General features: G+C 40.3%; 1 protein-coding gene across 2 annotated transcripts in view; it reads left to right on the forward strand.

Moving 5' to 3' along the window:
• Positions 1-13,142, forward strand: part of LARGE1 (LARGE xylosyl- and glucuronyltransferase 1) — a 280,592-nt gene that overhangs the window by 125,540 nt on the left and 141,910 nt on the right. For both annotated transcript variants that reach the window (XM_085227448.1, XM_085227456.1), the window contains one exon: positions 10,658-10,959. In XM_085227448.1, the coding sequence (XP_085083574.1) occupies positions 10,658-10,959 (302 nt within the window). The remainder of the gene's footprint in view (positions 1-10,657; positions 10,960-13,142) is intronic.

Consider the following 13,142-nt stretch of genomic DNA (forward strand, 5'->3'; position numbering starts at 1 on the left):
TCTGCATGTGTAATCTTCAGATCCATCTAGAAAGAAGAGAGATTGCTGTGTTGAATAGTTGTCCTTTCTATTGGACTATATATATGTGCTTGTATCAGTTGATGTTGGCCAGAGCTCTGTCAGATTTGGAGGTTTGTAAGAATCTGGATCCTGTGAAGGAAGAAATTTGTGATGTGGATTTGCATATTTTTTTTCTTGATTCTAAAGCAATCCTTGATAGCCAATATTCAGACAGTCTCCTTTTGCAGCAGCCTCAGTCAGAATAGCAGTGCATGGTGCTCTGATGGCACCTTGGTGCCAAGGGAGATTAAAGGATATAACATATTTCCACTAGGTTTCAGTGATGCCACCCAGCCTGAACTAATGCGGTAGCATTTCTGTAGATGAAATGAAAATCAACTTTTGAGATTCCATGTAATAGGGCTACCTGGTGACTTCCAGCCATGTGCATAAACTCTGCTACAGCTAAATCTGAAACTACCAGTTAAGAGGCTGAATGTTGGATTTCAGAGGGTATAACCACGTGCTCTTCCTTACATCTCCTTTTTGCAGTCTACCTCCATTTTAATCAAAGGCAAACTCAGACATGTTTTACTTTCCAGTTCTGTGATATCCGTATGATGTGATCCATATGATCCATATTATATGCATGTGATGTCCATAAAGCATTCAGGCCTGTCAGTGGTAAGCCTGTGGTGGGCTCTTAAACCCAAGTGGTAAAGGAGCTACACATGGACAGGATCCTTAAAGCTGGAAGGAGCTCCTAAAGGTCATCTGGTCCAACTCCCCTGCAATGAACAGGGATACCCACAGCTTGGTCAAGGTGCTCACAACCCCTCCAGCTTGATGTTGGGTGTCTCCAGGGATGGGCATCCATCACCTCTCAGCATTGTGCCAGTGTCTCAGCACCCTCTCTGTAAAAGACCTTATATCCAAGGTAGTTATTACAAATTACAAAAGGATCTTTCCAGTTCTTTTTCATGTTTTCATATCCCCAAAGGAAGCATGCTTATAACGTCCAGTATTAAGCAGGTCTGGACTTGCCTTATCTGTCAGATAATTATGAAAACGTGGAGAATTGCACACATAAATGTAATTTACACGTTATATATGTATCGAGATTCTTAATACAGTTTACAGAAGAACATAGCAATGGCAGATTTTCAAGAGTCTCATTCAGAAAATGATGTTCTAGAGAAAGTGAGATGAAAGAAAACTAAAGAGAAAATCTTACAAAGATACTTAGCATTCTTTTCAACGAGGGGGCCACTTCTAGAGGATATTGACTGTCTAGGAAGTAATGGGCTGGGTCTGTCTACTGGACTTTTGCACGTCGTAGAATAATTAAGTTTGGAAAGGACCACTAGGATCATCTAGTCCAACCATCAGCCCGTGCCTGTGACTGCTCTAAACCACCTTTTAACGTAACCATCTCTGTTGTTGTAGAGCAGTTGTTAAAACTTCTTTTGAGGATGCAAGGAAACATAGGTAATTGTTTTGACATTTATGCAAAACTCTACCTCACATTATTGTTCTTATTAGAGATTTTCCTGGTGAAATGGGTGGCTGCATTTTAACTGTTATGCAGGGTTAGCACTATTTTTTCTTCCGGCTTGTAGACATCAGTATGCATAAGTGCATTTCTTCTGAATGGTCTGCCTGATGAGGGTAAGGAAGGATATGCAAAGCAGACCCTCGTGCCCAGGTTCCCCAAATCCAAGTGCTGTACAATCAGGAAATGCATTATAGCATCCATTGTTGCTTCAGCAGGGAAAGCGTGCTTTACATATGCAAATACTGCTCGAAAGTTTAACTTAATAATTATCAGCTGGAGTCTATTGCTGAACAGCTGAGGCAAATCATCAGCGTCAGACTCTGAATTAACTACTACCAAGCTTTGATTGAGCATACTTGTCTCATGCTCGTGGTTACTGTGACAGTTGTAGAAAACTATACATATTTTTTAATCTTTTCTGAGCTTACGGATATTGATTTCTTGTATTCCTAAAAAACAGTTGAAAATGCAGAATTTTAAACTTTTTCCCTTCCTTTTTGTTCCACAATGTTTTAATGAGCAGAAGCCAGCACAGAATAGTTTGTACATCCCGCTACTGTGAATGATTGTCACAGTACTGCATACAGCTGTGGGGATGCATTTGAGTGTATGCTTTACATTAGAGAGCTGTAATGGATGCCAACTATAGATTGGATATTCTACTAAATGAGGGCCTCAGAGGTTACATACACCAAGCTTGTGCTGAGCACAGACCAATCTCTAGGCATAACCAAATAGTTAATGAAAAAAGCAATGCGGCTTCCTCATAGAAAATCTTCACATTAACAGATCCCGTTGTCGTCCCTCCCACTCCTACTATACTCCAGGGAGATTCAGCTGGCTACAAATACTTAGCCTACAGATATCATTCATATGTCTTTTCCTAAGTGTGCTTTGTTATTCACATCACACTCCTACAGTCCCTCACAGATTCTCATTTAATTATTCCCTTCTTGCCCATTCCCATGAATAATCTGTGGCATTCACCCCCATTCTGCCATTTAAGGCAGTTAGTAGTCCATCCTACTACGAACTGGATTGCTCATTTTCCAGGAGGTGTCACAATTTATTTAAATTCATCCAAAATGTAACTCTGAAGATTTATTAATGACTTGCAGGAGATTTCAGCTGCTGGGCACATTCGCCCACTAGGTAGTGGTTCATCTTTGCCACCGTAATAGGAGGATTGCTACAGGGCAAAGGCAGCCAGCTCCTCTGACCGTTTAAACTGGGTTGGATGCTTTGCACTGCAGGAGATAAGAAGCATGACATGACCCTTCGGGTCAGCTCTAGCTGGGGGTTATCTGAGGGCAATGCTGTGTTCAACAGATCTAAAAGGGATCATTTGTTTGTGCCCCTAACAGACCATTTGTAACTGTGACTTGCTCCACTGTGGCCAGAAGTCATTGCTAGCTCATGGCTGGTCATTGGCTCCGTAGACAAGTGCTTCTTCCAAAAATGCTACAGGAGCATCTGTTGAGCCTGGTTATGGTGGTCAAGAACAGAAGAAATGCTGACCCTCTTGTCATGGATTCTCTAAGGTGTAATTGCAGAGCTTTGTTCTAGGAATTTTACCTCCTGTACCTGTTTGGTGTCTGAACATTCAAGTCTTCTGAGTTGTCACACTGGCAAGCTTTTGAAAAGAGAAGGAATATCCCTCTGTCTTTGTGGCGAAAAAAGCTTCCTTTTCTCCTGTATTCTGCCCTTTCCCAACTGTTGGAGAAGTAGTTTGCCAAAAAATCAACATCTTTACAGGAATGGGGTTTGGAGAAAATAACAATTCATCAAGAGCACAGATGGCTTATTTAGAATCTAATAGGTATTAAAACATTATTTTCCCTAAGCTTTACTCCTGATATTGATAACGTGTTATCTTTGCCAAGTTCCCCTCTTGATAACACGTTATCTTTGTCAAGCCAAGTCCCTGATAAAATCTTATTTTCACTCAGTGCTTACTCTGATAAGACATTATTTTCTTACATCTCCACTCCCAGTGGAAAGTGGAGAAATGTTATTTTTAGTCCTTTTCTTGGAGAAGCATATATTTTGCCAAGACATTGCAAAGCAGGGAAAGGAAGAATGAAAAGAAGATAGAAAAAAAGGGGAAAAAAGTCATTGTATTCTAGACAAGGAAATGAGTAAGTCACATTAAGACTTATGGGCTTTTCTTTTAAGTTTTGTAAGAAGTTAACATTCTTAATGTTTCATTTGAAAAAGCGAACTATTAAAGAGAGCCATATCCATTCTCAGAAAAGATGCTTAAGATGTTTAGAGCTTCCCTCCTTCTCTGCTCCTGCATTATGTTGCTACATACTTTTTACTTCCACAGTCTTTTACTGTTTACCATCCCTATTATCCCTGTTAGAAGTACCAGAATTAAATTCATTCAGCCAACACATAAACATTGCTCTCTGCAGCAATGCAACGTGATGCCATCATTGACAATACAATTACTAACTTTCTGAGACACAAACCCGTGCCTTCATTTTTGTGTGCATAGCAAATGCAGCAATGCGGTAAGTGGTTCTGTGCTTGTGTTTCAGTTAATTAAAGAGACTGGAAGGTGTATCATGAGCAAGGCAGGGGAGTGTAAAGAAAGAAATGGGACCACTCTGTAGTTTATGAAGTTGAATCTACCCTGGAAAATAGTTTCTATGACTGAGTTCATTACATGATCTTCTTAAAACAAAGCTATTACAAGTGAGTGCTAACTGTATTTTTTTTTTCTATTTTCTGTGGTTACAGCTTGCAGACTCAGGATGTGATTTACAGAAATGCTAAGCATATACAATTGCATATACTGGTGATGAGCCCTGTTCTGTGAACAAATGAACTGCAAAAGAAAAAATGTTCATTTGTTTTCTCATTCTCAACTGTGCACCCAGAACTGTTATTTTCTTTTAGTGTTAAGGACTCCAAACTGCCTTGCCTGTAAAGAGGAACTGATAGTATCATGTTTTTCTCCAGTAAGTTAGAAAAATGTCTGATTATCTGTGCCACATGCAAGTGTTATAGCGAAGAGCATCATAGGCCAGTGAGGAAATAAGTCTTTTTTTCATATGAGGTGTGAGTGGTTGCAAATTTAATGATGAGCTGAAACAGCTGTGAGCACAATCCATTCTGTCCACTCACTGATGCCAAGGTTCTTTGGAAGAAAGCGGTGATCACAAAGTTAGTGACCTTGTCATCATGTACAAAGGAAAGACTGGACAAGAGGTCATCTTTCTAGCATTTCCAGACTTCTGAGTGTATGACATGATGTGGATATAGTGTTTGTGCATGACGTGTATAATTTCCAAATACACTGATGGTAGATACCTGTTTCGTTTGAGAGAGACAGTCCATATTGGGACATTTCTCAATGACACAATATTCTACTAGTGAAACTTCATCATGTGAGCTCTGAATTGCCTTGTGTCACCATAGAATGAAGAAATTCTAGGTACATAGATCTGAAATAAATTGCTTAGGCTATATTCCACTATTTGGAAGGTTATTTGGGCAAGGTTTTCTATTTCCAGTGATTTACAAAAAGATGTAGGGGAAAAAACTGTCTTGGCGAATAGGAGAGTAGGTATTTTGGGATACCTTAGCACCTACTTTTGTAGGTATGTAACTTAAAGTAATAAACTTCATCTATAGCCACCCATATAAACAGTATGTACCAGAGCATTCAGAGTACGGTACATAGAGTACTGGGGTGACAGATGATTAAAACAGACCAAAGTTCCAAAAGAAAATGGATAGTTTATCTGTTTACACAGAGCTTCTGTGTCTTAGAGTATGTCTTAGAGGACTGCGGTTGTCTTTCTCTCCATCCTTCCTTCCTTAGGTCTATAGGGCTCTCTATACAGAGGGCTGGAGCACCTCTCCTATGAGGAAAGGTTGAGGGAACTGGGCTTGTTTAGCTTGGAAAAGAGAAGGCTACGGGGAGACTTCATTGTGGCCTTTCAGTACATGAAGGGAGCATATAAACAGGTGGGGGAACAATTGTTTACAAGGGTGGATACTAATAGGACAAGGGGGAATGGTTTTTAACTGAGGCAGGGGAGGTTTAGGTCAGATATTAGGAGCAAGTTTTTAACTCAGAGGGTGGTGACACACTGGAACAGGTTGCCCAAGGAGGCTGTGGATGCCCCATCCCTGGAGGCATTCGAGGCCAGGCTGGATGTGGCTCTGGGCAGCCTGGTCTGGTGGTTGGCGACCCTGCACATAGCAGGGGGGTTGAAACTCGATGATCATTGTGGTCCTTTTCAACACAGGCCATTCTATGATTCTATGATTCTATGATTCTAATTTTGTTTATTTATTATTCTGATTTTTTTTTTCTGCAGAATGTTGGCTTTTGATTAAAATTATTATGTTGCTAGCCCTCAAAGGGTGCACTGATAATGCAGATTTTCTACTGTGAACAAATGTGAAAGGGAGGAGTGGTGTTTTCTTGCATATGTAGTCAGACTGAAACATTATCTGTGAGCAGCACGACTTCCTCTTATCTCAGAAGCAGCCTAGAGCTCACTGCTGTCAGTTAATTCATTGTAAAGGCATTCCATGCCATTAGGCAGGGGACAAATAATAGCTAAAACACATAGAAGCCTATAGACCTTGTAAAGATTCCAAAAGACAAAGCGTCTGCACTTAAGACAGCAAAAGAAATGTAAAAAGAAATAAGGTGAAAATAAACCCACCCCACAATGTGCTACAGAAATTTCCTTGTTTTGGTTAGTTCCTAGCTTTTAGCATTTGAGCTCAGGGCAGAGCCATCAGAGAAACGTGGCATCCCTGCTTCTGCGTTTGTCTTCTCAATCAGGGTGATTTTCGTGCACTCTGCTGCTTTCTCCCTTATCCAGCCCTGCAGTTAACCTCTGGCTAAACTGTGCCCTTCCCCCAGCAAGCTTTCTGTGCCTCTGGGCCCTTTTCAGGACTCTCATCTCTAGCAGTCACCAGAATACAAAGCTAGGATCTCTGTGCCTATGCTCATCCTTTAGGCTTTGTCTGTAAGAAAATTGCTCTGCTTCAGTCCCTCTCCTTTCAAATAAACTGTGCTGGGTGTCTTTCTATAGGCTTTATTTCTCCCAGCATCTTAAGGTGCTGTGCTTATTGGAGGACGGTAAGGTTTAATGACATCTCTTGCCTTAAATGCAGGCAACTTCACATACGCAGAAGCATTCAATAATCCACACACAGTTATAACTTGTCAAGCTTTCTGAACTGTTTTGCCTACTGTGATGATAAGTCATTGGCCGCTGTCAACCGTGAAATAATATTCAGGTTCATGTTTTGTGGACAGTGGAATTTTGTAGGTTATTTTTATTTCTTTGGTACGGCTTTATCAGCACGGAAAGTCTGAGGTAAAAGACTTGACACAGATAGAAAAAAATACGTTGTCTGAGACTGCCAAGGCCCAAAAATAGAGCAATAACCCCAAATGAAGAATAAAAAATTATAGCTTTATTATTATTTATTGCAGCACTGAAAAGTGTGCTACTTCCTTCATAGCACAGCAATGTTCCTTGCAGTGTTCCCTGGGCAACTCATCCCAAAGTCACACAGACCTCGTTATGTGTTATGTTACTTTATTTTGATTTAGATTAGGTAAAAAGTGCCTAGACATCCGCTCAGAGCACTCTGCCAGTTACTTAAAACTATAAAACTCAAGTGCAGTGCAATCAGTTTAACTTTTCTACCTTGCCACGTACTGTCAGTCAAGTACTTGCAGCACCTTATATGTATTCACTTCTTCAAAAATAAGGCCTTCTATTGCCTTGAAAAACAGTGGGATGGATTAGGGTAGCAGGTGGTGGCATTAATCTGCTATGCAGTAGCTACCAAGTCAGAGTACCTTCATGTGTCCAGTGTAGTAACAGGACTTAAATGGAATAGTACAGTGTCAACCTCAAGTGTACAAAAATTATGAGCTAGACCTTCCCCAAATCTATATAATAGCTATGATAAAAAGTACTTCATTTCTGAGTTTTAAGACCGAGCTCAGTTCACTTTTGTTTTTATGCTTCCATTTCAAACAAGCCTTTCGATGGTCACAGTATCATTTTGCAGCAGGGAGTTAAGATGTTATGAAAACACCAAATATATCAAGGTACCTGAAAATATTCAGCTGTGTTAGCATCAGTGCGTGTCCAGCATTACAAACCCTGATGAGATCATCCCAGGAAATAGCATGGACTTACCACTTTCTAACAAAACCTAGATAGCTTCTATAGCAAAACATTTTCAACTATTTACCTATTTTAGATAGTAGGTTGTATAATTCCAGACCTGATTTCCATACCACCTACTGATCTGATGCACAAAATGAAACCTGTTATTTTTTTAATTGTGGTAAAGCAGCATTTATGATGTGTAGATTTATGCTCTTTGAGCAGCTAAAGAGGTACCGAACTTTACCTACACTTTTAAATTTTGATGACTGTTATCCAGAAATTTTACTTCGGTTTATTGCTACTTTTATAAATTGCTTTTTCTGGCAACTATTTGAGAAGGTGGCAAAATCTGAAGGGCAGGAATAGGAAGAGAGAAGTAAGATCTGCGTCATGCTGGTCTCTGCTTAATAACGAGCTGGGATTGCCAGTGAAGACTTTGGCTAGATTTGCGTTGTTGTGGTATGGCAGTAGGGACTGAACCTTCCCACCAGTATCCCATTACACGTTGTTGCCGTGTGACAGGTGGCAGCAGAGAGGCAGTCTGACAAAATGACATTAGGCACAGAAGTGCACATGAAGCAAAAGTGTGTCATTGTATTGCTCCATGTGGAAAAATGGCAGGTGTTGATATTCATCGGTGTGTAATGAACGTTTATGGAGGCCAAACAGTGGATATGAGCACCATGAGGCAGTGGGCAGTGCATTTCAGCAGTGGTAACAGCGACAGTGGGTCACCTTCACTGGTGCAGATTGTTACAAACACAGCATGCAGTTCATTACTGGTGAACATGCGTAGCTAACAGTAGTGACTATGTTGAAAAAATGGTGCTTCATAGCTCAGAATTTGTTATTGTGCTCATTGTATCTGTTGTAGTTTCCATGGAAATAAATAGGAGGTATTACTTTCAGAGCACCCTACATATATCCAATTCTATATCCAATTGTAAATATGTCTAATGGTAACACAGGTTGATTTTTGTGTCACAGCATAGGGGTGCTGGTTTTATGTGAGACATCCTATGCCATGTACTCTTGCTGTCCAGTAACAAGAATAAAATGTAGGTGCATCCAGATGACTTCCTAGCACAGGTGTCAGCATCTGAGAAACAAAGGCACCACAGCCCCTAGCACAGACCAGCTGCACAGCTGAATACTCGGTCTTTCCTGAGTGCACTTGCACAGCCCATGCTGGAGTCCCTGCAGCCACAATTGCGCTTCTGTGCCTTCCAGGATGGGGAGAGTTGACTCAGTATTTCATTGCACTTCTGACTGTAGCATGGCCTTTGTGTTACTCCTCTCCCATTACACCTGTGATTTTTCAGCCATTTCTAATCTGTTACTTATTGCTACCTACTTGCTTGATAATTCAAGTTCTGAAATATCAATGGCCAAACTTCAGAATCTGTCTTGAGAGATTTTTGAAGCTGAGATTTATTAATCAGCTTTACTAATGGTGAAAATGATAAATTAGAGACTGTTTGTGGGAGAAGGTCTACAAGCAAGTACGAGATATTCCATTCGAGCGTTTTATTTAAGACAAAATGCCAATTTTATATGGATGAAAGGATGTGTTTACGCCTGCATAACAATAGAATTTGAAATGAGGTTTTCTGTAGCTGTTTTTGTTTTTTTGTTGTTTTTTTTGTTTTGTTTTGTTTTGTTTTTCCAATAAACTCATCCAGTAAACTATTCACCATTCATGTAAGTATGAAACAATGGAATAGAACAAGCAATGAGCAGGTCTTTATAGCTTTGAGTCAGAGAATGAAAAATGTTCTTGTAAAGGAGAACTGCTAAACTACATGATTTTTGTTTTCTAAACCACTCAAGCTGCTGTTTGTTTGATAAAGCGAAAAGGACTCTTCGCAGTGGAAATACTATTAAATAGCAAACTTAATGCAGGCAGGTGGAAAGTTATTTCTGTGAAGTACTTTGGGATAAAATGTTTACATAACTACACTGTAAGGAAATATATTGCTAATTATGACGGTGTGGATAACTCACCGTCTTGCTTTATTTCAATTTGATTTTAATTGATCATTTTTTATCTGTAGTTTGAGGGATTTTTACCACCAACATTTGAACTGAATGTATACAGCTCTGTTAAACATTGTATGAAAATATGTCTCGTTGCTCTCTTAAAATTTGGTAGCAATAGTGTACTGTAATGCAGTGGTACAGTGCCTTGCAGTGTTTGTCTTCTGCTGAGGACCTCAGTTTCAGGTTAATTTGACTGTTTTATGCTTTACATCTACCTCATTAGTAATGCTGTTTTGAACAAAGAAGATACCTTTTGAAAGTTAGAAAATGAAGTCTTTCATGTTTCTGGAATGCGAGTCCTCATTGAAAGGTGCCAAATTAGACAGGTTTGCATTTTTTCAAATTCCCTTGTCTTCTTCAGCCAAACTACTTTCCAGAAACTGACCCACGTGCATAATGAGTGTTTTTATTGTTCTGAACCTCTCCTTTCTCAGCAAGCTGTGTTGCTGAACAAAACCCATCTGCTCCTCACATCAGCTGGGGCCACTGTTTGGCGTGAAGAGGAATCCAAACTGCTGCAGCTCAACTGTGGAGGAAATGGGGAATAGGAAAATTATTTTATCTTGCATACGCTTTTAAAATGCATTTAACTATATATTAATTGTCTTGGAATTGAATCCTTCTATTCTTGATTGTCTTCCCAGACTAGATGCTGGCAGGCAGCCCTGTTCAAAACAAAAGAAACACATGCTTATCTTTTAGGGTGGTTTTTAAACAAGTAGGACCTGTAGCTCACAGAGCTTCAGCATCTGTCCAGGTTTACCATGAGCTTAACCTTCTTCTTCAAGTTCCAAGCCCATTTAAAATTTGAAAGAAATCCCTGCCTAGTGATGGTCACATGAAAGAAAGATGCAATTTTCGGTATGTACTGACAGGAGTGTTTTGTTTCCTTCTCTTGCAGATGGGAAGCCAGTGTCGCTGTCTCCACTTGAATCCCAGCCCCACAGCCCTCGTTACACGGCCTCCAGCCAGCGGGACCGCGAGAGCCTGGAGATCCGCATGCGGGAGGTGGAGGAGGAGAACCGTGTGCTCCGTAAGCAGCTCAGCCTGGCGCAGGGCCGCGGCCCCTCACACCACCGTGGCAACCACTCCAAAACCTACTCCATGGAAGAGGGGACGGGCGATAGTGAGAGCCTGCGGGCTGGCATTGTGGCTGGGAACAGCTCTGAGTGCGGGCAGCAGCCAGCGGTGGAAAAATGTGAGGTACGTGAGCAAAAGAATCAGAGAACCACCTGGATTGGAAGGGCCACAAAGCCCATTCAGCTCCAACCGCTCTGTCAGGGCCAGGGTTGCCACTCATTAGATGGGGCTGCCCAGGGCTCCGTTTAACATGGCCTTGAACACCAGGTCCTTTATGTATGTTGGAGATCAGTGTCTCCTTCTCTCCTCAAAATTCTTAGTCCCATATCAGCCTCTTAAGGACCAGTAGGCATTTCCTTGCAGATAATTTTTAATATATATTTTAAAAAACTTTTAAACATTTGATCATTTGAATGTCTGTTGAGTTGTGGTGTTGAATCTGGTGTAAAAATCCAGTCTTTTTTTCAAGCTGATTCCAGTACAGCGTTGCTGTTAAAAAACCTGAGTATTTCTAAATGAAATGAAAGTGGCATGCAATGAAAGTGTTGTTGTTGTTGTTAAGTCTTATTCCTATGTTTATTCACCTCTTCTGGAATGGCTCAGGGTTTACTGTTAATTAAATTGTGGTTTATGGAACCAATTTATGCCTTTGAGTTGCTTTTCAGTAGCATATCCAGATGCCTCAGTGGAAGCACCTGCTGTGTGTTAGCTGTGCAGAAGAGGTGCGGTTAGTGGCAGAAGACTGGAGATCTGTTTTTAAGGTTTTAGGGGGTTGTTTGGGTTTAGTTTTCCGTATTTTATGTCAGTAATTCTGTGAATGTCGCCTGGCTACTTGGTTGTCATATATCTGAATGATAACCGTTCCAAACCAGAAAGTCTTCCTTAAAGGCCTTCTGCCAATCCCAAATGGTGAAGACATCAAAAATAATTTTCTCCATTTATTTTACAAAGAGGGTAATAAAATACCACCTTTTATCTTGCTTTCTGCCACTGGGAAGATAAAAATTGAAACAAAATAAGTGTGAAGGAAAAAGAAGTCCTAATTATCTCTTCAGATAAAGTCTATTTAATGGGCAAATATTGCTTAAAAGGGAATTACTGCTTCCCAGTTCTGTACATCTTTGTCTGGCCCTGCTTTAAAAAAAAAAAAGAAAAGAAGGAGCTAACATTCTTTTCAAGAGAGGGAAAAGGAGGAGTCTATTTTTCATTTTCCCTCCTCCTGATAATGAGGGTCTGATTTTCCTCCCTACCAGCATTTTGGCATTTATTTTAATTAAGGGAAGATTCAGGCCATCGGTAAACAAACCTCACTTCCCCCTTATTATCATGCCAAGCAGTGATGAGCTGAGTCTCAGCTCTGGGTTGTTCAGTGTACCAACCAATTTGGGGCACAAAAATAGCAGCTTAACAGAGGAACAGTTTAAGTGGTCTTTCAGATTATAATGTGTTTTGCCAATAAATTTTCTTGCTCAGTGGGGTTTTGCATTGTGCTGGAGGCAATGGTTATATAAAATACAAAACCTCACTTTATTTGCCATCCCCCTATCTCACTGCACACTATTTTGATAACAAAATAGCTTTTTCTTGCTTTTCTTAAGGAATTTGCTCAGTAATTCAGTAACAGCAATGGAAGTTAAAATTAAACTTCGTTATTATCAGATTTGCCAGGGGTCTCATCGTTTATCCTATTACTGTAGATTCTGGTTCCATTTTTGTGCGAGAGTGGTATCTTGACTCCATTCACCCTCTCTTTTACTGTTTCAGAGGCATAAACTAAAGATGTTTAAGCCTCTGACTCTGGAATATATTACAGCAAGAGTCAATGACATCGGTGGAAAGAGACAAGGATCCGGAGAAGACTCTGGGGAAGACAAGGAGAGCTGAGGGTAGATTGTTTATTTCATTGAGGCAGTTCCTCGAGATTTATTGAAGCTAACATTTCAGAATCTAATTTAGAATGGTCTCTGGTGATGATAAAACATCAGAAAATGCAGTTGCAATGAGTGAACATTAAATCTCCAATTAAGCATGATCTGTGCGATAATACTTGTGATCCATATTGAACAATTGTGGATTTGTTGTATGCCAGCCACCACTACCACTTCCTACTCTCCTCCTTTGCAGAAGATGTTATACTATTCTGATATTACAAAATGAACCAGCATTATATTGCAAGAAGAGGTTAAGGTTCCAAGTAAAGATCTTCTCCCTGGAGAGGGCAGATCCTTTTCCCCAGACAGTTTTAACACAAGCATCATCTTTATACAGACATAGATACAAATAGCAGCCTTGAGAAGATCATGACA

The sequence above is a fragment of the Meleagris gallopavo genome, chromosome 1 (assembly GCF_905368555.1).
Source record: "Meleagris gallopavo chromosome 1, MGAL_WU_HG_1.1, whole genome shotgun sequence".
NCBI lineage: Eukaryota > Metazoa > Chordata > Aves > Galliformes > Phasianidae > Meleagris > Meleagris gallopavo.